Source organism: Lepisma saccharinum, chromosome 19, assembly GCF_977018435.1.
Source record: "Lepisma saccharinum chromosome 19, izLepSacc3.1, whole genome shotgun sequence".
In the NCBI taxonomy this organism is placed as follows: domain Eukaryota; kingdom Metazoa; phylum Arthropoda; class Insecta; order Zygentoma; family Lepismatidae; genus Lepisma; species Lepisma saccharinum.
The window spans coordinates 16,974,697-17,000,495 of record NC_139247.1 but is presented as its reverse complement, the minus strand read 5'-3'; the positions used below and the strand labels follow the sequence as shown (position 1 = coordinate 17,000,495).

Sequence of the window (25,799 nt, the reverse complement as noted above, 5' to 3'; positions counted from 1 at the left end):
TTACCTGTTTCATCATCAACATCTGTAAGCATGCTGTTCAGATGAATAATTAACAAAGCACTTAGTTTAGATATTATATCAGAAGAAGGTTGTGGTGTTGGCAGGTTCATAATAGCCTGTTTTTTGAACCCAAATAAGTTCATAGGCATGTTTATTTATTTCAAATCATGCTCTGTAATTGGGCATTGATTGCCATTTTTCAAATCACAATGACCCCATTGTAGAGTATGTATGCCACATGACAAAATGCATCTCTTATCATCATGTGGGTCCAGAGCCACTTTTCTTACAATATTTGTAGTCAACAAGTGATCCACACTCTGAATTCTATTTTCTGATGTTCTGATTGTGCTACATGATTTGAGGCAATTTTTGTAATCTTCAAATTCAAGTTCTTTGTCAACAATTACTCTGCCAATGCCCTTGGCTTTTTTTGCAACAGCACCACTACATGTTTCAAAGCTGTACATCTTGGCCCTTAACCCAGCAAATGCCACAATAACATCTCCAAGTGTCTCATCTTTTAACTTGCCAGGCACTTTTTTGTTCTGGGGTTGAATCTTTGTATGTTCACTGGTATCAAAATATTCAAGCAATGCAGGCTGTGACATATTTTTATAAACATCTTCTGTTTGAATATCAAGAATAAAACTATCTGTGTCCATGTACATCAGTTTTACACAATCACCATAAAAGGGCTTCAACACATTATAATAGAGCTCCAGCATGTGTAATTTGGCCAATTCCAATATCACAGCCCCTACATAAATAGGCTTATCAAACTTAATCTTTGTTTTTTTCATATTAAAAAGTGCCATATTTTCATCATAAATTCTTCTGTTGTTGAAATTAGGCTTTGCAATCAATTTTTTGCTCCGGCTGGGGTCAGTAATTATTTTAACATCAATATGTTTTCTGACATTTTCTATTGTTTTGCCATACACAGAATTGACCATCAATTTAAACAAAGTTTTATCAAATTGGCTCATTGCAGATGTTCGAAGCTCTGTGTTTGTATCAATATATGGTTTCAACCATCTTGAGTGCCTGAACCTCAAAACTTTGCCAATTTTGGTTACTTGAACACCATGTTTCATCAGGAACTGGAGGTTTTTGTAATATATGACATAATCCTGTTTTGGCTCTTGAGTCATCATCAATTTCTTCTGTTTAGAGCCAGGTGAGCACTCAACCTCAGGAATTGGGGGCAGATCAGAAAATATGTAGTGTAAATTATCAGGAATTGTCAGATCAACCTCTAAGAACAGGCCATAGTTACTGTCATCAAAATCCTTAAGATCTTCAATATTGAAATCTTCAACCCACTCAAGCCCTGCATATGGCAGTTTATCCATCATAGCATAACCATACAGGCTATTGGCATCCACATACAGTATATAATTTGATGGCAATGCTGGATCATAATTGGGAATATACTTGTTATTTGCTCTGGCATATCTCTGAGAACATTGCACCATGCCTCCTCTTATACATTGTTCCATAAACAGATACATATCTTGATCTTGGATCAGATCCAATTGCATTTTAGTGTTCAAAAACATTGCAGACCATGCTAGGCCTGGTGCACTGTAAAAATACAATGGATCCAGTTTATAATTTTGCATGGAAGATTTTTGAATGCCTGCAGTATATCAGCTAAGAGAGCCACATCAAGTTTTAAATAAGCCTTGTGATAATCACCAAATGTCTGGCATTTTAAATTGTTCCACATCAATTGGGCATGGTGATAATCTTCATCAGTGATTCCAGATCCTCTGAGTTTGCTGTAAAACTCTTGTTGTGGTGGCAGAGAACACTCATCAAATTTAGAAAAATCTGTAACATAATCATATGGATATACACCCTTCCGCCTAATTAATTTCAGGTCCTGATTTGGAAACAAAGCACATGTGATTTTGAATTGATCATCAGATAATTGAGCGGCCAGTGTAGCCAGGCTAGCAGACAAAATTCTGTAGGAATCAAGAAATCTTAAGTGAATAGAAACACCATTAACTTTAATTATTTTGCTAATAGCAATATATTTTTCATTATTTTCTGCTAAAATATTTAAATTCTGCTTGTCAAACCCCTCGTACCTGATCAGATGATGGAAATCATAATTGGATGCACCATGGCAAAATATAGGGACAAATTTTGGTCTCTGGATCTTAATATTACAGCTATTACACAGGGCCATTAAGAATTTACCATCTGTATGGGAATGGTGATGTACCTTGATATTTATATCTGAAAATTCAGAATCACATACCGGGCATTTTTCTGCATTGTTGAAATCTTCAATCTGATCCTCTGTTAAAGGCAACATGGGTTTTGATTTTAATAAGACATTAGATGCTATGTCATGCCACTCATTTTCTATTCTATGTGCAAATTCTTTGATGGCATCTGCTCCCATGTATAAATATTCTTTACTAACAACCCCATCCTGTACAACAACATAATAAAAACTAGAAAGTTCATGTAACTGGTATGATGTACTTGAAGATTCATCAGGATCTTGGCTACAGAATGCAAGAGGTTTGAGATTTGATTCAAAATCACAAACTATATATGCTGGGTGTTCCAACAAGACTTCAAATTTTTTGAATTTGGCATTTTCACTTGGATTGGGCATCACCATATGAACAGGTTTATGATTGCCACAGTATTTCAGATGCTCAATTATCTTGTTTTTAGCAATTTCTGCATTTTTTTCACGAACCCCATTTACCATTTTTTGACCATCAAATACAGTTAAACATCTTCGGCACAACTTAAATGTTCTATTAAATTTGTCTAGTTGTGTTCTGACTAAAGCTTCAAGATTATGTATCAGAGTATAATGGTGTGTATCATCCCCTTCAATTAAGAGCAGATCAATCGGAACAGCAGAATCATCATCAAATGTACTGATTCTGAGAGGTGCTATCAAGCAATTGCCACGGCCAGTAGAACAAATAAAAACATTAATAGATAATTGTTTACCATTGATATCCCTGCCCTTTTTTTTCAAATTTATCAATATTCTGAACAGATATTGGATATTCTAAGCCCTCCATTGCTTCATCAAAATTGTGTTCATATTGTTTATAATAAATTATTCTCTCAGGATGATCTAAAACTGGAAACAAAGCAGCTAAAATACACCACAGAAAACATTTTTTCATCATTATTTTTTATGTTAACCACGGCTCTTTTGTTTTTAATATTGGCAGGTAATGGCAGATATGTAGATCCTTGTAATGGGCTGAATTCAGAAATATTAACATATAACTTGTGTGGAGATCCGCATAGGCTCCATCCTGATTCTTTTCCAGCAAATTCAGAGTGTTTAATATTCAATTGATCTATCAAACTGCTTATTATTTTGTCTGAATTTGCATTTGAATATACAGCTACAGTTTATGTTATGTGGGGCTGTGTAAATTTTGTGCCATTTGGCTTCTTATATTGTGTAAACAATTTGAGGGACAGCTTATAAGAGCCATTTTGTGCATTTAGAATTGCCTGCACATCTGGATTTATACTGTTCAAAAAATTCTTAATGTCACATCTTGGCTCTGATACAAACCGGTGATCCCTAAGTTGGCCATTAAAACTGCTATGGATGGGTTCATAGCGTGGCTGCTTTGCTGCTCTAGCATTAACAGGTGTTTCAAACTTCCTTTTCAGACCAGATATAGATGGTTGTGAGGGCAATATTGATGACTGTACATAACAAGTACACTTATGCCTTTTGTAATATGCCTTGCTTAATATTTTATGGCATCTTGGACACATTTTTGTGGCCTTTCTGCATTTCTTAGGGTCACAAATATGCCGGTGCCTAGACCAATTAGAACTAGATATATTTTTATTACACTGATTGCAATATTTTTGATTTGGCATTTTTATTGTTTATTTATATAAAATTTCTTGGTCCAAAAAAACAGAACTATGGACAATATGCCAAAACAATTATAACAGCAGTTAGTGGCTGAGCTGATCCTTTTATACCCAGACAACAGCAATAACTAGGCTCTGGTGATCCCCAATATAAAATAATTTTGCTCTATTATGCTGTTGTATAACACACTTTACCAGGTTTCAGATCTGGGAGCTATCAGTTGTATATCAACTAGCAGTGAATATTCTCAAAATCTCATGTGTGGGGGATATTATTCTGCCACATGTATTTCAATCTTACACATTTTACCAGGACTCAAACCCAGAGCTTTTGTTTACAAGGCAACAATATTAACACTTTGCCATCAGGGGAGGCCTCACATTTTACCAGGACTCAAACCCAGAGCTCTTGTTTACAAGGCAACAATATTAACACTTTGCAATCAGGGGAGGCCTCACATTTTACCAGGACTCAAACCCAGAGCTCTTGTTTACAAGGCAACAATATTAACACTTTGCAATCAGGGGAGGCCTCACATTTTATCAGGCCTCAAACCCAGAGCTCTTGTTTACAAGGCAATAAGCCATGGGACTATGTCCATATTCTATTGAGCATCAGAACCCAGGAGTTATGAGCTTTATATCAGCTAAATACAATTCAAAGTTGGACTTTGAACTGTGCAATGAATATTCTGTAAGTCTCACTCGGGTGTATATATTATCAGAACAAGGCAAAACCTGAATCCAATTCAGGCATATATGACAACATGCAAAAGGCCAATGTTCTTTTTACTAAGAATTTCCCTTGTAGTCAATGACATGATGGCATGTATGGGGAATTTTCCCTGAAAAGGCACAGTGTAGATTTTATCTCATGCATGCAAGCATATAAAATCTCCCACGCGTGCATAATTTATTGCTGGCCGGGACATGAAACTGATCAAAGATTAGAAAAAACATGAAACCAATTTGCTTGCCTGCCCTTGTCCTATTGTATTGATCTGTAAATTGTAGAGGATGAGAATATAAGCATTTTTGCCCTAGTTTTAAGTATAGTCAAAACAAAATCAAGAGGGGGCATATTTTTGACAAGTTTATGGACAACAAACTGAGAGATGTAGCTTTTACACACATGGGCAAATCTGTCTGAGGGTGGTTCTTCTTTTCTACACTAGAATTCAAAATTCTTTAGATTTAAATATGTACACACATGGCCGATTGGGCTATATGCCCCCTCTTGACATAGTTTTAAGTGTGGGCAAATCTGTCTATTGAGGGTTCTTCTTTTCTACACTAGGATTCAAGATTCTTGGGATTGAGAGCATATCACACTTGAAGAAATAGGGAATAAGAGCATCTTGGCTTAGTTTTAAGTGTAGCCAAATCGGCTGTTTAATCAAATAACCTCTTCATTTGTACGCTATAAGTGTCCTTATATTATATACTTTCATACTACCACTTCAATTTGTCCTCATCTTGACAATTGAGTGGGTTTTGCCCTGTAAAACAGTTTTTTTTAGCTGAAACAAAAAAACACGTATTTCTTCCTTTGGGCCCCACTATACACCTGCCAAGTTTCATGGAAATCGGAGGGGACACATAGGTCAAATGCCCACTTAAATTTGTCCTCATATTGACATTTGAGGGGGGGTTGCCCCCTAAAACAGTTTTTTAGCCGAAACAAAACAAACACGTATTACTTCATTTGGGCCCGTTTATACACACACCTGCCAAGTATAATGGAAATTGGAGGGGGACACAGGGGTCAGATCCTCACTTCAATTTATCCTCATCTTGACATTTGAGGGGGTTTTGCCCTGTAAACCCGTTTTTTAGCTGAAACAAACAAAACACGTATTTCTTCCATTGGGCCCCACTATACACCTGCCAAGTTTCATGGAATTCGGAGGGACACAGGGGTCAGATCCTCACTTCAATTTGTCCTCATCTTGACATTTGAGGGGGTTTTGCCCCCTAAAACCGTTTTTTAGGTGAAACAAAAAAAACACGTATTTCTTTCTTTGGGCCCCTCTATACACCTGCCAAGTTTCATGGAAATCGGAGGGACACAGGGGCCAGATCCTCACTTCAATTTGTTTTCATCTTGACATTTGCGGTGGTCTTGCCCCCTAAAAACGTTTTTTAGCTGAAACAAAAAACACATATTTCTTCATTTGGGCCCCACTATACGCCTGCCAAGTTTCATGGAAATTGGAGGGGGACACTTAGATAACCTCGCTTGTTAGTCTTACACTTTGTAATTATATAACACTGCATATATTATAATGTTCTATTTTAATTTGTAAAATGTAACTTTAGAACAATTGTATAATTTTTGTATAACATTTCTATCTTGTTATATGTGTTAAAGGTTTCATCCTGGAATGGAATGTCTCACATTTATGTGTGTTTTCATTTCCAATACATTGGATTGAATACATATTCGTTTCAATGGCGTTTACAAAATCACCTCTGACATTTTATGTTAAACAAGTAAGATTTTTTTTTGTGCACGAGTGTGTTAGCCGATGCGTAGCAAAGTATTTTAGGAACAACACTTGAAAAAAATTCTTGTAGGACTAACTAATGAAAAATTTCTTTGTAATCGAAGATCATAATACCTTTTAAGGTGTGGTAATATTATATTGGGATTGAGATATGAAACTCTCGGATCCGGATCCGGATTTTCGAATCTGGATCCAGATCCAGAACTTTCAGACCCCGATCCTAAATTTTCGGATCCGGAACTCTCGGATCCAGATCCAGATCCGAAACTTTTGGCTCCGGATCCGTTTGGCCATCCCTACAACATTTCAGTAGATCCAGTGTTTGACAACTAATTTTATACTTAATAAACATGGTCCCAATCGAACTCCATCTCTTTATGATAATGTCCTAATTTATGAATTAATATTTAATTTGTAGGGTATATTAATTAATGTATGAAGGTATAAGTCAGATATTTATGAGTGAAATTAAATTGTTAGGATTGGGGCATTTTTTTTTTTTTTAAGAAACTTATCTGGCTGCAATCTCTCAAAGGTTGACAACCATAGTTATAGAATGCTTAAAATTATTGTTGATGTACCTTGGAAGTTTTGAAGAAACTAATTAGCACTATTAACAGCTTCATTGTGTATTATTTACTGGAGAAATTATGATATGGAAAGTAGTGTTCCTCTAGCATTTTCACTTCCTTGTTTTATCTTTGTCTCACCTGTGGATTCAAAATAATATAATACAGCTATTATTAGTGTTTTTATTTTTTCTTGCGACATTTCATCCTAGTTTCCCAGAACTTTTTTCAAGCTTACACTGAGATAAACACTCGCACTACACACAACCTCACATAGCTTAATAAGGATGCTCCTGAAGAGAAGAAGTAGGTGAGTGTGCCATTCAGAAAGAAGATGGAGAAAAAGATGAAAAACATCTATGCAATGTATGGACTAAGAACAGCCTTCAAGCCACCAAGAAGCATCGAGAAATGGTTTAATGAATAGAAAGAGGAGAAGGAGAATAATGAATTGACAATGCTAAGGATATATGAAGTAAAATGCTTTGGATGTAGAAGCAAGTACATAGGAGAGAAAGGAAGAATCATCAATGAGAGTACTAAAGGACATAGGAGAGATATTAAAAGAGGAAGAACATTGATAGCCTCACCTGCGGAGTACTGCTGGCTTTTCAGGTGAAGCTCAAAGGGAGTTTTTTTTGCTTGAGACCATGTAATCTGTGGTCAAGTATTTGAAACATTTAGGAAAATTATTTTAATGCTAAACCTGGCCTGCCTAACTTAAAAACAAAACCATGCAGGGACATAATACCACTCCCCAACTCATCTCAGGTGACATAGTATCAGTGACAGTCCATTTCCAAGACTAATAAAAGGCTCCTGACATAAAAATGTATACATAGGAGTACATAGAAGGGAAGCAATATTCTCCAGGAGACACAATAAGTAATCAGTGAGCTGATGAAGTATGTTTTGACAGATATAAATCCAACCGTGTGAAATCTCCATGTGTAATAATGCAGAATGAAACCATCACTGCATGGGCCAACATTTGCAGCAAGTTACTCTTGTATACACAACCATCCTTCACCAACCACAGATAGGAACAAACATTTTTTTCTTCTTCAGCTGAATATGCCAGGCTTTTAGTACGATTCACTCTTTACAATTGAGTTCTTGCTTGTTTGGGTGACAGTGAATAGTGTAAACTTTATCGACTTAAGAATGTAAATCAAGAATTATCACAAACAGGAGCAAAAAAGCATGCTGGGGAATAAAGAAGTGCAAACTTCATTATGCATTATTAAAAATATCATAAATAATAGGAAATTTTTTCTTTCGTGCATCTGATCGCCATTGAACCTCACTGCTAAAATTATACAGAAAGGGTAGGAAAGCAAAGTCTTTAAAGATGCCTTAAAAAACAGGAGGTGAAATTTGTCTCACGCCTCCTTTTTTTCAGAATCATATAACCCAGTTCTCTCACCATTTTAATAAATTGCATGCTGGCAATTTTTGAGATGCAATGTGACCACCACTTTAACATAAAAGCTCTCAGTCAAAATCAACAGACTAAAGAAAGTCCACTGAAACCAAATCCAATTTGACCACTACTTTATGATATGTCTAATGAAAGTATTGGGTATGAATTGCAGCCTGAGCAAGTGTCCTCTCGTCTCATCACCATGATTAACCAAAAATTCCACAAAAGCAAAGTGTAATATGAAAATACAAAACACCAGTATCTTTATAAGTATTCTCTTACATGCTCACAATATAACTATGACTGACCTCTGTGTCGGAACACACAAAATGCCATTTGAAAGGAAAAAAACCTTGGATGTTGTCTGGTAATGTCTTTCTTCTCCATGACAAAGCTCCGTCTCACTCAGCTAATTTGACAGCAACAACTCTGGCTGAAACATACTTAAATGTCCCCATTCAAGTCCAGTGATTGTAATTTGGTTGTTCACCCTAAAGAGCACTTGGGTGGAAGATATTCAAGACAGATGAAGCACTGAAGAAAGATGCTCTGCATTTTTGTGACAGCAGCCCAGTTCACGGAATACTTTGAAGGACTCACATATTTTGGTTCTTGTCTAACTTTGTCTAGCAATTTCAAGAGGATGGGCATTAAATTTTGGATGTCAGAATAGGGAGCAGGCAGTGAATTTCACATTATATTATATTTCTAGTTTTATTACATTACCACACATAATGTCAAGGGGATGGCTTTTTTAAGATACATAGAAGGGAATGTGAAACCCATTTATTATCAACTTTTAGCGGATTGCTGCTTTCAAATGAAACCACCCAAATTGTGCACTTATTGATAACTGGTTTCATCTGAAACTACCACCACTTGGCAGCAATTAACACACCATTTCTTGAAAACTAAAGATATTTCATTTCTATTTTGTTCATTAAAATGCATATGAATGTATGCCATACTGGAATGACAAAACAGTATAAACGTATTTTTAATAATTTTTCACATGCATTTTAAAAATGTTGGTTCCTCCTTCTCCAAAAAAATTATGCGAAAAATGTATAAATGAGGTATTACTCTTCAACTACAGTTTTTTGATGATATGTTTTACTTTCACATGTAAAGATGAAAAGGAAAAATGAAAAAACTGAAGTCACAACATCCATAAAAGAAACTAATTATTACACAAAAATTATTATTTTCTAAAATTAGTTTTATTTCCTATATATTTTTTTAAAAAAATGGGGGACAGGGAGGGGATTACATGTCCTTAAAGAGTGGTCTCTTGCCATGCAAAGCAAATTTGGTCCATTCGGCATCCACAGGGCCAACACTAAAATTGGAATCACAAACCTTCTGACTCTCTGTAAACAACTGTCTCACTTTGAGTAAAGTATCACTCCGTGTCAGCTGTTCATGGATGGTGCGGTCATCATATTCTGTTGTTCACTCGCATTTCACCAGAATATGTTACATGAAGAAAAGAAAAGAAGAAAAAAAGAAACATATTCCTATTTTTTATGACATCCCTACACATTGAAGCAAAATAAATTTTCTAAGTGTAATTAAATATGTGTTCTTGTTCAAGCTTGAAGTACAGGTATGAACATATTTTCGACTTCAAAAAATCCATTTGTCTGACACTGGGTTAACGGGTCGCTCCTCCCCCTTTTCTCTCAGTATGATGGGTCCAAAGTAAAACTAAGAGAGCGAGAGAGTCAATTCAGTAAATTCAAGCCTTTTCGTTTTATTGCTACCCCTTCCACCAAGCTATTGCCCAACATTGTGTTGACATGCAGAGAATTGTTTTTCTCCTTTGTCCAACACTGTGCCACCAGTTTTAGCAGAAACTAGACAAAGATAAGCCGAAAGATAAAAAATAGATTGTTTATCTCCGTTCAATTCTCTTTCTTGAGCACTGAAAAAAAAGAGACAATAAAAACTCACATTATTTATGCAAGGGAAAAATATTTACTTACTTTAATCCAATGGGAGAGGTTCGATGCCTGTCAAATCTTCATCACAACTATCTTCCGATTCACTTTCCCCGTCATTAACTTGGATAATGAATATTTCCAAATTTAAATTGTCTGTCAGGTTGTCCACTTCCCTCAATTTCCGCTCTTCAGTTTCAATGACATGCCGCACTGCATCTGCCCAGTTACGTGCCGAAATCTGAGACATGGCAATCTCAGTCAGTCTCTTGACTTTGTCCAACTTGAAGGTCTTGTTCTTGCACGCAACGTACCCTTTGACCTGAGCCAATATAATTTCAATTGGATTCAGGTTGCAATGGTAAGGTGGTAGACGCAACACGGTGTGCCCGGCTCTCTTCGCCATATCATCGACAACGTATTTGTTATAGCTTGACTTCATATGCAAAACGTGATCCAAAAGTTCCACCTTGAGCACGTCAGCTGGAAGTACAACGCCTTTTTCGCTCAGCCAAGCTAATATGCCAGCCTTCTTGCAAGCAGTGGTTGGCAACTTTTCACATTTCACACTGTGATAGGGAGCATTATCCAGCACAATAACACTGTCCAGGTCAAGTTTTGGCAGAACAGATGAAAACCACTCCTCAAAAACATCACCGTTCATTTCTTCGTGGTAGTCAACTGTAGTCTTGGACACAAAAATTAGTTGTGCACCGTCCACGAACCCACTTCCACTTCCAACATGAACAATGATGAGCCTCTTGCCTTTTCCTGACGGTTGCTTCATTCCGGTTGACAGTCCTTCGAGAAAAGCTTTCTTCCTGGAGGTGACAGTGCTATCGTGCCACGCCTTGCTCACAGTGTGTCCTGCGTTTATCAACGTCTCATCCAAGTAATAAATGTTCTTACCTTGCTTTCGCAGTTCCCTGATGGACCGGAGGTATTTTCGGCACCAAACAACAATATTGTCCCTGTCGATGAGCGCTGTCTGCCAACTTCGCTTCCCATAAACGAACCCAACATCCAACAAGAAGCAATTTAACGTGGATGTGCTAAAATTGGGGAGATCCTCATCGTTATTAACATCCTTCAATAACTTCCGCACGGTGGGTAGTTCTTGATTAAAAAAATAGGAATGCACTTTGTGCCGTATTGCGCTTATTTCAAAATCGGTATACTTGTTCACACGAGCAACAATGTTGTGTTTCTTCCCGGGAGTTACAATTTCACTGGTTGTTTTCCGTTCTTTCAACGCACCGAAAACAGAATACGCTGACACACCACTGCACTCGGACACCAACTTCACCACCTCCTTCACTGGTTTCTCAGGATGCCACCGACAGAACGTTGCATAAATGTTCAGAACAATCTGCTTCTTGCCACTTTTCAACGGCTGTCCTTGCCGATGTTTCTGAAAGAAACTCTGAGAACACGGAGACCTTGCTGCACTCATGGAAGTCACCATATTCGAAACTGGCGCTACTTTCTTGTCTCTCACATGATCAGTTGTAATTTATACAATCATCACGTATTATTATTATAAGCAGAAACCTTTAATGAAAAGCTATTTTAAACTTCAAATTCCGGGATAATTTACACATTTTTCTTGCATTGGCAAGCTTTTTTTAAAATGGACTATATGCGGTGGAAGGGTGTTGCCAACCCCAATACCTTCACACTAAGTCAGTGAGGAAATTGAAGTTGTGTGGCAAATGTCGGCACATGATAATTTGATTTCACAATGTCAGTGAGGGTGCTGTGGGGTGAAGGGTCGCAGATGGGCTGACCATAGCTGTAAGACTTGTGGGGGTGACGGAGGGTGAGGGCAGACCGTGAGGGTGAGATGAGGGCAAGATGCGAGAGGGGTATGGGTGGAGGTTGATTTAAAATGAACACCTTTGCTCTAGAAGAAGAAAAACCTGGTAAATTAAAAAAACAACTGTAAATATGCATTTTATTTTATATGTAGGGTGCAATAAAATGTGACTGCCTCTTACCGTCTTCTTCCCCCACTTTTCTTTCCAGTGACAATGCTTCATTGAGTTGCCGTTTTAATCTCCCTCAGCGTTTTTGCTGCTTAACCCAGAATTTTAGATAGAGGTGAAAAGGACATACGAGTGTTTTGGGATAGCATAACTTTAGAGACGTTGAAGAAAAGTCTGGAGCATGTTGTTATGTGTGACATTGAGGTGTAGATCCCCCACACTGTGACACACACTTTATGTCATTAGTTACCGAGACGATGAATACGATTCAAGAACTTAGTTAATCAAATTAAATCTATCAGCTTACTTATGTGCAATAGTAATAATAAATCAACACTTTCAAACCCCAATGAATTTAATCAATAAACAGCTGTTTTAAAAACGTCATTTTTCTCAATGTGTTATCACATTCCCTAGCAAGGGTTATTTTAGCATAAGACGACAGAAGAAGAATCATTTGGTACTGAACTGTCACACCCGGTAGGGAATAAGATCATGGACGTCCGCAGGATTTTTTTCCAGGGAGGGGCAAGGAAGGTATTTTTTCCAGGGGGGCAAACAAGGCACATTTTCCCCAATAGCAGTGTTGTTCCCTCAAAAAACATTGCTTAAATTTGAATTTATCATGTTCGTGCAATAAGTAACACACATTATTGTGGCTGAAACTAAATTGTATGTGAAAAATATATAATTTTTGGTTGGCCCCCCTTGCCCCCCCTTTCTGGACGTCCATGGATAAGATATACATTTGTTCTTTATTTTTTACATTTAAGACTTCATCTTCCACATTTGGCTAATCGTCTCTTCTTGCACTCAGCCACCAAGCAGCCAAGATGTATATTTAATTGTTCTTTTTAAGCTACATATTAAATTAACTCCCAACCAGTGATAGGGCCTTCTTAGTGAAACATTGCTATAACGGGTCCGTTGACAAATAGAACGTCTGCACCTTGTAGGCTATGTAGATAATTTTATTGTCATAAGTTGGCAACACTGTTATGATACACATGCTTTTGTTTACAGAAGGTCTTAAGTTCTATGATTCTCACTTTAGAAGAAAATTCCAGATTTTTCCATAAGATGGCAACATTTCTTTTCTTATACATTGCTATGTATATATATATTATTATTATTATATATATATTACAAAGAACATGACATTTCATGCTTTTTGGAACATGACAGGGATTTTTCATTCACTTTGGTCTATTGTGGAGGCCACAGAAGTATGCCAAATATGATTTTCGGTGTGAAATTTCAATTTTATCTTTTTTTAACTATCCTTACTGGGAGATAAAATGTATATACGAGGGTGGTTTGAAAAGTTCTCGGAATCACCACCAGATGTCAGTGCTAGGACAACGAGGTTCCTGCATAGTAATAGGCCATCCTTTATTAATATACACGTGGCGCGTCAGTGTTCTGGGTAGAGATCTGTGGTGCGGACGTCACTTTGTAGTTGTTCCCGTGCAGTGCTTTGTGAAGATGGAAAAAATCGAGATTCGAGCGGTGATTAAGTACTTCGTAAAGAAAGGTATGAAAGCAAAGGAAATTCATGGCGATTTTCTGAACACACTGGTGGACTCTGCTCCTTCATATTCAACTGTTGCAAAGTGGACAAACGAGATTAAATTTGGTCGGGACAGCTTAGAAGATGATCCACGTAGTGGTCGCCCAAAATGTGCTACTACCCCAGAAATTATTGAAAAAGTGCATAAATTGATCATGGAGGATCGCCGACTGAAAGTGCGTGAAATTGCTGAAGCTATAGGAATGTCATCCGAACGGGCGTATCACATTTTAACAGTTGAATTGGATATGAGAAAATTATCTGCAAGATGGGTGCCGCGACTTTTAACACAGGACCATAAACGCATCAGAGTGGACATTTCCGAACAATGTTTGACTCGTTTTAAGAGAAACCAAACAGATTTTTTGCGCCGGTTTGTGACGACAGATGAAACGTGGGTCCACTACTATACCCCAGAGACAAAACAACAGTCAAAGCAGTGGAAACATGTTGATTCACCACCACCAAAGAAAGCAAAGGCAATACGGTCGGCCGGAAAGGTAATGGCGTCAGTGTTTTGGGATGCGAAAGGGATTCTGTTGATCGATTATCTTACCACTGGTCAAACAATTACGGGACAATACTACGCTAATCTCCTCGACCAACTAAAGCATAAGATACGGGAAAAGAGGCCAGGTTTGGCAAGAAAGAAAATCATCTTGCATCAGGACAATGCGCGCCCTCGCACAAGTGTCGTTGCCATGGCAAATATTCATGAAATTGGTTACGAATTGTTGCCACATCTGCCTTATTCGCCTGATTTGGCTCCCTCAGACTTCCATCTTTTCGCCAAACTCAAAAGTTTCCTCGGTGGACGGAGATTCTCTTCAAAGGAAGAACTAATACCCGAATTTGACACGTATTTCACAGGCCTGGAGGAATCTAATTTTCGAGATGGGATCAAGGCATTTGAACATCGCTGGACCAAGTGCATTAGTGTACAGAGAGACTACATTGAAAAATAAAAAAAAATCACTGTTGTAAGTCGTTTCTTTCTATTCCATTCCGAGAACTTTTCAAACCACCCTCGTATTACCTAAGAGTTCTGTCATTGAGACAGAAACAAAAAACAAATTTGTCTCTCGATGAGAATTAATTCTCTTGCTATGATTTTTTTATTATTATATAATTATTGTACATCACAAGTTTGAAAAGCACGTGCATGAAAAGTTCCCATCCTGAAAGTTTAGCACACTTCACCTAAAGCTTAAGGTAATTGGTGGCTTCTTGTTGGTTTTAGATATCCTGGTGTGTTAAGCTGATGCAAAATTTATATAGATTTCCCGTTTTGTTGAGGATACAGCAAGGCTTTCCCAAGTTGGTGCCAATGGACCTAGAAACTCCCCACGAAATCTAAAACCAACAATAAGTCACCAGTTACCTTAAGCTTTACATTTCTGCCAGTTTTGGGTAATCACAGACATATGAAGTTTGCTACCTGTGTGTGGGGCACAGCAGAAATGTGGTGTTTGTGTCTCAAACTTAATTTGGGGTGTTTTTAGCATAATTGGCACGCAACTGAGGGTGACTTGCTAAATTATCACCATTTTGTGATTTTCGACCATGCTACGAAGGTGTCCGTCCACCCACGAGCTTTGTAACTTCATCAATAATTTTTTTTTTGTGCAAGGATGGGGGAATCCATTGTGTTTTATTGTTGCTTTTCTCTTTCTTTACGCTATGATGAGTGATGATTATGAGACGAAGTTGATGAAAAGGCATTCACAAATAAAAACGAACTCTGAAGCTGTTGCTCAGAACTAGAGCCTTTGATTGTGAAGTCATTGGTTGACAAATCAAGATGTTCAGCCTCTGTGATAGCTCATCTTACTTCTGTAGCAAGTTCAAGATCCATATTTTATTTATCTTCTAATATTTTTATGAGTAGAGGTTGAAATTGCAGACCACAAATTAAATGTTCTTGATTGTATTAAAGATTGAGGCATAAATTATCCTTGTTGTAATGATATTTTCCTTATCTCTGACAACATGTACAAATATATATACACAAAATAGAAATATATATCATTAGTTTTTTACACATAATGCTACTATTATGGACTTTGTTTTAATTCATATTTAACTTTTCTTTTTTTTCTTTTAGGCAACACCTCCACTTGATTCATCAGATATTGTGTGCATCCAATGTTTGGCAGAGATTGACATATTTCATGATTTCCTCCAAAAATGTTTAAATTGTGACACAATGATGAAAGATAAGACCTCTCTTAAGGCGGTGAAATTCATTCAAAATGGGATGAAACAGGTATATAATGTCAATTTACAAAGGTTTAACATTAGAAGGATGGTGATTTCGTAGTGACCAATTATGACTAACATGTCACTTGACCCATGCAGTTTTTCCTTGGAATGTTTTTTGCTGATTTTATTCTGAGCATGAAACAACTCATACCTGAGTTTATTCTTTCTTTTATTTTCACATTTGTTACAAATTCTGTCTCCTACAGTGCCTAATAGAGGGGCAAATAATGAACAAATAGTCTGGTCAGAAGGACTGTGTTATTAATATTCAGTTAAATCACTCACATTGATCTGTTGTGTAAATTAACAGTTTCTCCTGTGTTTTCTTTTTATGCTATGAGTGAGCAACATTATTAAAAGGAACAAATTGTTATGCTGTGCCTCACAAGTGAGGTAAGCAGTTGAAGTCTTGATGTCCACAATAAAGGGGCAATCTGTTCTGAGAAATAATTTATTTATCACTGCCTAGGAGCGAGCCGAACCCAAAATACTATTAATTCTATTTGTGTGAATAAGTTTTTAATGTGGGCCATCCAGTATTCAGGTTTTTTGACATTATAATTTAAAAATCAGTTTCACATGTGTATTATTTGGTGGTTGCCATCCTGTTTCACTTGTGAAGGAATGGGAATTCTCTTAATCGCAATCCCTGAGTGAAATGTGATGTTTTCAACTGTCTAGCTGACAGATTTAGTATGTTACTAAATTCGTGGCTCCATATCTTGGAGTTGCGATTGTGGTGCACATTGCAGTGTTTTTGTAGTGCCTTGGTGATCGTTGGGTACTCAGGAATACTGAACCATCCGTGACATCAGCAGCATGCTGTATCCAGCCATGGAGCTATGTGACTGGATAACATTGTGTGGATTGTCAGCTGTTTTATCATGCAGATTGTTGTACATAAACAGAGACTGCTGTGAATGAAGGTGAGCAGGATGCCAGAAATGCTACGAAATGTAACTCCAGTGGCTACTGTTGTATCTTAATCATCAGTGATGCCTGAGTGGGTCAGTTTTGGTATCCTCCCTCATGGAATGGGAGAGAAAAGGACATGAACAGCTGATTGCCACTTTCTCAGAGAAACAACACAAACGGGAGGAAAAGTTCACAGAAAGGGACAGAGAACACGAGTAATGGTTGAAAATTGAGAAAGAGGAGAGCAGGAAAATACATGAACTGCTGATCGCAATGTTCTTGGAGAATGATTGAGTACATGAAGGAGACAGAGAACATGAAGAGAGATTGAAAGCTGAAAAAGAGGAGGAGAGGTGATGGCTTTGACAGCTTATGGGCAAGTTATGTGAAGTGGTGGAGCAACCTAGTTTCATACCTGCCTGAATTCAGTTAACTGAAGAGTGGATAACCCAGGTGGAGTCGGCACAACAAGAAATCATTTGCAAACAGATAGCTTTAGAAACAGAAGTGATAGAACTTAGTGGTCGATTGACGAACAAAATCTCAGGTCGTCGAACTCATGCGCAGTGTGTGGTGACAGATTCACATTTGACTTTGATGAACTCAGTTATAAAGAACTTAGTGAACAAGTGACACACTTATCACTACCTGCAGATACAGTGTTGCATGAAGGTACGGGTTTAGTTTCACCAGAAATTCCAGTGACAAACAAGCATGACCTAAACAGTGAGTCAGTGCCTGGTGTGCAATACAGCTGATAGACTTCGTAGTGTATTTAACAATAGATAGATAACTACTCATGTACAGGTACGCATATTTTTTTCCAAATGAACAAGCAAGCAACAATCAGCAGCATGGAATGAAATATGAAGATCTTTCCGAGAAAGACAGTGTCTATGCCAAGATTTTGGTCTCAATTTTTGTGTGTGAAAGGCATAAATCTGCTGCCAAAGTTGGATGGAAACATCAAAGGCCATTCTGCCAAGAACTACCTCCGCAAGTTGAACTTGAGTTTCGATTTGATACAAGTGCCAGATGAGTGTCGATTGGACTTATCGAGATTTTTTATTGACACAGCAAAGCACTGGCTCTCAGCGAATCACGACCAGTTTCTCAACTACGAGGATTTTTGCACAATTTGCACAATTTGCTTCTATTGAAGTGAATCAAAGACAATTACCAGCCTTCCAATGACAGTGGTACTCGCGGTACATTAATGCGGGCATGGAAAGTTATGCCTGCAGCATGGATGCAAGTTTTAGTGTAATCTAAAAAAGATATTTAAAATATGGTACATTATTAACAATTTCATCTTTAATTAACTTAAAAATATTCGTAATGTCATAAACTTCGGAACTCAAGTTTTACTTTAAAACTCCCATCCTTCTGTATGAATGTAGAAAGTTGTATAGACAATACATAGTTGTCACTCTAATTATATCGAACAATTGCCTTTCCGTGTGAGTCACTTGTGTGGCTAATGCACCTAGAAACATTAAAGATCTTACCGCTTTTCTGAAAAGTTACCAGTGATGTGAAGAACCAGTTGTTGTCAGACAATATGAAAATGCATAAACGCATCATTGATTTTGCATGTGTGTGTTACATGACTTTAACTTTCTTTTCCCAGGCCAGTGGGGTGAGTGAAACTTCAAATGATGACAGTGATTCCAATCAGTCTGAAGAGAATGGCTCTGCAGTTGCTGATTCTAACCCCAGCTTTGGTAATGACTCTGAGTCGCAAGAAGAAACCTCGAGGTATGTGATATATTCCATGAAGCATGTTATGAGTAGGGCACAGATTTTGAGGTTCTGTAACATATGGTCACTGTTTTACTTGTGAGTACTGTTACCAGTGTCATGCTCCTCCGAAATTGAAATGTGGAGCATAGATCAATATTTTACAATTTATTTTAGGCATCAGTATGACAAAACATTCAAATACTGACCAAGGCAAAATTTATTGTATAAAAAATATACTGGTACACTAAAATGTAACATTTCCACCCTCTAAGAGGGTCTTCTTCAGACAAAGATTCACAATAAATTTATCTCATAAATTAATAACATAAAATATATATTAATTTATGAGATAAATTTATTGTGAATCTTTGACTGACGAAGACCCTGTTAGAGGGTGGAAATGTTACGTTCTTAGTGTATATATTTTTATACAATCAATTTTGCTTTGGTCAGCATTTGAATGTTTTATTAACATGGACACAAGGCTTAACAGTGTTATCAGTATGATGTATATATAAATCCATACTTTACAGAGGTTATTTAATTAGCATATTTCCTTCTTTGGTGACAAAATTTGGACCTGCTAGTGTTGTCAGCTACGGAGATATGTCCCAAAAAATGGCCCTTTTTCACTCAACCCATAAAACCGCCAGTCATAAATCCATCAAATGCTGTACATGATCATTATTGGTTGCGAACGACAGATTGGCATGGCTTCACTCATCAGACGTCTAATTATGACTCTGATAATTTCTTACATAGTTTACTTACTCAAAAGTGCATTTCTGGAAAAATTTTAATGCTGACTTCCGCCAGTTATTAATTTATTTAATTTTCTGTATGGAATAAATTGATAATGTTAAGCATTGAAAAATATCTCAATGGATGAGGTTTTATAATGCAGCAAACCTGGTGTAAATGTCTTATGGTTTTCATGATATAAATTTTCAAAGTTTGGGTTGCACAACTTTTGAAACACACTGTACATTCCAATTAGCCATAAATTAAAACACAAACTTCGGTAATCATTGACATTTTATTGTCTTACTTACAGTGACCCATAACTTAATTTTCGACATATTCACCACCATTCTTCAAGTATTTGTTGTAGTGTGACACTAAATTTTGTATGCCCATATCATGGGTATGCCTAAAAAAATTGGAACCATCTGTAAAGCAGCATTACTGTCAAAACGTATGTCCTGCCAGAAACTGCTTCAGCTGAAAGAAGAGATGAAAGTCGTAGTGCGTCAGGTCGGGTTTCCCACTTAAAGTGATGCAAAAAAACAAAAAAAAAACCACTTTCAGTCAGGTGTGAGGTTGTGCATGATGGATCTGCCTTCCATGAATTGTCTGCACCACCATCTTACCGTACTGTCACTTATGGCATCCAGTCCTTACACCTCTCAGAAGTTCTGGTAGATCTCTGCCAGCATCCGCTTCAGAGCGTGGAAGATTACAGCATGCAGTCGGTATATGAGAACTGCCATCTTTCTCACATGTTGAGCCAAGCTAACTCCTGCATGCCCCCGTAGCAGAGTGGTGAGCACATCACGCTACAACACCAGGAGTCCCGGCCTGGGCATGGATATTTGTGAGTGTCCATTCATCAATTTTATCACGTCATCAGTCATCCCCATCTTTGCAAATTAGCCAAAAGTGGCACAAAAAGCAAAGTAAAATAAATCAAATCAATCAATCAATCAATCAACCAAACTAACACCTGGTGTCACTGGTGGCCCATCTTTATGGCAGCGACCCGCTGTTGCCACTTTTACTTACATATGTAGAAACTTGCGGTCAAACAGCCAATTAGGCCTACTGCTGCCCCCCCCCTTTGAACAACAATCAGCAACCTTAGAATCCCTCCTCCCTGCAGAGGCCAGTAGGGAAACAAATTTTGTTGAAATAACCATTCTACCCTTTGAATACAGCCAGGAGATAACTTGGCCCTGGTATAACACTTTTCTTAAATCGACTACATTCACATCAATGCAACTGCACCACATTACAGACACATACCACCTATTCCTATCTGTATGTGCGTGTCATGCTCCAACCATTAGTGCAGTGTTCCAATGATATTGGAACTTACTTTCTTGATATGCCTCATATATAAACTTATGGGCACTGTTATTAACAGCATGTTCCTATCTTATCCTGTCTGATTAGCAAAATCAGATGCCTGTGCAGTGCAGTAGATTTGCCTACTATAAATTGCTTGCGTTAAGATTTTAATAGATATGTATATATATACACACACACACACACACTCACACTCACTCACTCTCTCTCTCTCTCTCTCTCTCTCTCTCTCTCTCTCTCTCTCACACACACACACTCACTCTCTCTCTCTCACTCTCTCTTTTTGCCAGCAATATAGGTAACATTGTGTTGTCAGTTTCACAGTACTTGGATATACTGTGAATGTTTGTGCTGAAAGAGAAGTCACATCGATAATGTAAGGTAATATGACACTTTGTTTTGTACAATTCCATTGCTTCAGAGAGTTTAGTCCTGAGAAGCAGGTTTAAGATATGTTACGGATTTGGGTGCCAAGAGGACACCATGTGTTGCTATGTTCACATCAAACAAGCTGCTAATTCACCATACCAATATCTCAATCATGTGTGCATTTATGTAGTTGTTTGTGTGGTTTATATAGAAAAAAGACGTAGGATAGAAGCATTAATGCTTCAAAAATAAATTTGCAGTCATGGTTCTTGCAAGTGGCAGGTGAAATATCAACATTTAATAACGAGAAAGGCTTAGAAGAATAAGAAATTACAAAATTTCTTCATTAAAAACAAATAATTTACTCTAATCTAATTTAGTCATAACTTGAAAATTAATAAAATATTTTATTTAAGCCTGCTTGCAAATGAGAAAAGCCCTGTAAGTCCTTCCCTAGCTTGTGAATTTAATATTTTTTTTAAAATTCACTATTTTTAAGAACAAATAAAAATTGTAGAGAAATTAAGTCAATTTCTTGTAAGCTAATATATATACTTAATACAGTCCATATCTGAAAACTGTATGAGTTTATTTTCCATGTACAAATATGTGGATTTAGATCAAAATTGTCAGGGGAAAAAATGCAAAATTTGTCCTGGATAACCTGGAAAAGTCAGGGAATGTCATTTCTGCTTGTCTGTAGTCACCCTGATTTTAAGTTTGTGGTAAACAGTGCAAATAATGCATTATTAATATATATGAGGAGTAGTGCTATTGGAGCGTTTCAAAGTAGTACTTAGTAGGTATGGTCTTTTTTTACCAATTGAATATCACTTTTTGACATATTTTGACAATTTTTTGTCGATGTTTTAGCGTTTAGCGATGTTTTAGTACAAATTTTCACTATACTCATTTTTCCCCCACTCGTACTTGGTAGGTATATCATGATGTTACGTGATACAACTTAACCTATCTTTTTTTTACGATTATTTTAATTTTTTTACGACCCTAAGTGATATAACTTAACCTATCATTTTTTTTTATTTAGGTACTGTTTGAACGTTATTATTTGAGGATCATATTTTGTAGGTATTTTTTTATCAATCGAATATAAGTTTTTGACATATTTTGACAATGTTTTGTCGATGTTATAGCGTTTAGCGATGTTTTAGTACAAATTTTCACTGCACTTATTTTTTTCCCTACTCGTACTTGGTAGGTATATCACGATGTTACGTGATATAACTTAACCTATCTTTTTTTTTTTACGATTTTTTAAATTTTCTTACGATCCTAAGTGATATAACTTAACCTATCATTTTTTTTTATTTACGCACCGAACTAACCTACAAGGGGGACTCCGTTTGTTTTAATATTTCAGTATTATAAGGTTTTCACAAATTTTATATAACCTAAAATGTGTTGGATGTTGATTTTTTAGTATGTGGCAATTGTTTATGAATTTTAAAACTGCTCTGTGACCCTCTCGTTCTTCACGTCGTAGGCGAAGGACTTCTCTGCAATCAGGATGACGCTGCATAGAGTATCGGCAGGCAGCGCGTCGTGGAACTCGCAAACACCCACTCTACAAAAATTCTACTATATGATCTTTCACTGGCTAAGCTAACCTACAAATAGGAATTGGCAGCACTGACTTATAAACCCACTGGGTCTTCTTGGCATGTTTTTTCATGATGTGTTGCCAGGCTATTGCGCATCTTGGCGTATACAATGTATATATTTTGAGAGGGGGGGGTTATAGCTTTTTATGCTGTACGAATACTAAAAACTTGACAGTGACAACCAACAGAGTAAATAAACCTACATGCAGAAACTAACAACACTAGTTTCTGACAGTGAATTTGAAATAAAATATTAAACAAAATACATGAGTAAGCACTGTGATTACAAATAATACCAGTGTTATTACACATTCATTCTTATTTCTCGAAGTTGAATGGAAGCACGTGTTTTTTACGCTCTCGTAATACTGACCTTGCCCCAGTGATTTTAAATTACTTCCATCCGGTTTTTTTTTCCGTGTTATTCCGCGCGCACGCAACATTCGCTTTCAATAGTTTAATGAAATACAGAAGGAGTGTTAGTTTAGCAGGCTCCGAGTTTTACAATTTATTAAATTAAACAATAATTTATGTAAGAATATACTTGTACTTACCGAACACAAAATAATAAAAGCACATGTGAATCTTTGCGTGCGTTCATGTTATATGACGACTGAGTAAGAAATAATGTTGACTCCCCGAAAGATAAAAGTTCCTGGTTCGACATCAGATGCATGCAAATTTTATGTTTTGCTCTCCAAAATCTTGATTTCTATGTTTGTGCTATTTGCCATACAGCAGAGGAGAAGAGGGGAGAGGGGAGGTGAGGGGGTACTATTAGCGCCATCTATTAGCAAACAATAGAAATAAAAAAGTAGGGTCAAACTTTTTCAACACCCAAAAATTTTAAACGTCCTCGTTTAGTAATACGATCAGCAGAAGACGTTTGAAAGAGTACTCTTAGTCGAGAAAGCTAATTGCTAGGGCCCGTATATTGCTAAAATGTTCTTTGATTTGCATATTTCTCATATCGCCATATGTTGTTCTAGTTGACTTCTTCCAAAAAAATGCTAATTAGCGAGAGTTAATTAAGCCAGGCAAGTAAAAGAAGCAAATAGGACAATATGTGGCGGCGTGGAAATATGTAAAAATTCGATAAAATTCGAATTAAAATTGGAGGATATTTTGCATTTTTTTCCTATAATGTACAAAATATTTACCGTACATAATTTTTTCTATTTACAACAGTATAAAATAAGAGGAGTGTGTGACAATATCCATATTAATTAGGAAGGTATGTTGTATGCTAGGTTAGCTAATTGTGTCTTTACTGTATAGAGGAAAAATGGAAAAATAGAGCTCTAACGTCACCAAAAAAAATATCTTCTTTTGTCGATAAGTTGTCACGTTGTAATCAAAGGGTCCCGGATTCGATACCTACTAGTACGCTGCATTTTTTAACTGCACTCACGCGTTTAGTTGGTTACACGGTGCAACCTACCTTGTTGATTTTGGGTGTCATGTAGTGTATTTGGTGTCCGCACCACGTCTTAGAGAGGTGTAATATGTGGTGTGGTGTATGACCACGTGGTGAGTGGTTAACTAATCAAATGAACGTTTAAAACAGCAGACAGGTATTTGTTGAATCTTCTGAACTTGAATACTGCTATTCGTCTACTTGGTTGAACGTTATTTTTTTTTACCAGCCTGACACCGGGATACACCTGCATCGCATCTAATGTCAAAGAAGTGCAGCGTACTAGACGAGGATATTAAATTGCATACTGATCTATTGCATGCTAACCAAACCTCTTGGAAGGTGGGCCACGGGTCCTCCACATGTATGTATGTATGAAATGCGATTTGGGGGAGGCCAAATTTTAAATTTACAGCTTAATTAATCTGCATGCATGCTTAATGTTTGACTTTTTTGTTTCTAGTTTGACATGAGATACACGCAATTTTACTTTTGAAGTACAGTTAATATTACCTAGGTTAATATGTGACATACAACTAGCGATCGACACGACCACCTGACACACAGACACAGAGAGAGTGAGCAAATTTAAAATGTGATCTATCGTGAATTAAACTAAGCTCCCTCACCTACCCACATATAGCCTTACAGGTGACTCAAAAGCAGAAATTGGTCATAGCGTGACAGGTCGATCTATCGTGAACTAAACTAACCTCCCCCACTCATACATACACACTATGTCTTACAATAAGTAAAACTGCTATATCACATGTCACATGCTGACGGTTGCCAACACACACAAGATCTATTGCAAATTTTATTAACCTACGACATAAGCCATGGACACACACACACCAAGCCTTCCAGATAGGCTATAAGCAACTCACCTCTTGCAATTGTATAACGGGGAAAATTAACCTACAGCTAGCAACACTGTTTGAGCTGCTTTCGACGAGTAGTGTTACCAAACTTACTTTTTGCAAATAGGCTCTACAGCTAGAGGCTTGAAACCAGAGTATGCCAACTTACCTCATGTAAAAATATTACCTAGTACGGGTTAAGCTGTGACATACAACTAGCGAACGACACGACCACCTGACACACAGACAGAGAGAGAGTGTGATACAGCTTATACGCAGTTTTTCCTACACACGTACTGGGTTTAAAAGGTAACTTGCAACAACTATTTTACTTACCTCCTGTCATATAATAAAATTACCACAGGTTTTTGATACTTGCTGCCAGAACATGGTGGTTTTAGACTGGAAATTCAGCCCGATTATTCTATTTGTGCAAGAGAAAAATGATGATGCCTGCATTTGGAATATACAATTCTTCTTACGGTATTTTGCGTGCTCCCAGTAACCTTGTTTTCGATTCACGGAAGCTATGACGTGTATTTCCTGTTTCGCGAACATGCGAGAACCTTTCACAATGTCGCATCAGAGTTGGTTGTGTATATAAATCTAGTCTTGGGGAATGGACATGAATATAATGACAAAAT

The 25,799-nt window shown here is 37.1% G+C and overlaps 1 protein-coding gene across 1 annotated transcript in view; it reads left to right on the top strand.

Annotated features, from left to right (window-relative positions):
• LOC146002948 (uncharacterized) overlaps window positions 1–24,768 on the top strand; it is a 58,630-nt gene extending 33,862 nt beyond the window's left edge. Inside the window, exons 3-5 of the mRNA XM_083141107.1 lie at window positions 15,987–16,148; window positions 18,690–18,817; window positions 24,759–24,768. Coding sequence (XP_082997233.1) covers window positions 15,987–16,148; window positions 18,690–18,817; window positions 24,759–24,768 — 300 coding nt within the window. The remainder of the gene's footprint in view (window positions 1–15,986; window positions 16,149–18,689; window positions 18,818–24,758) is intronic.
• The last annotated feature ends 1,031 nt before the right edge of the window (window positions 24,769–25,799 follow it).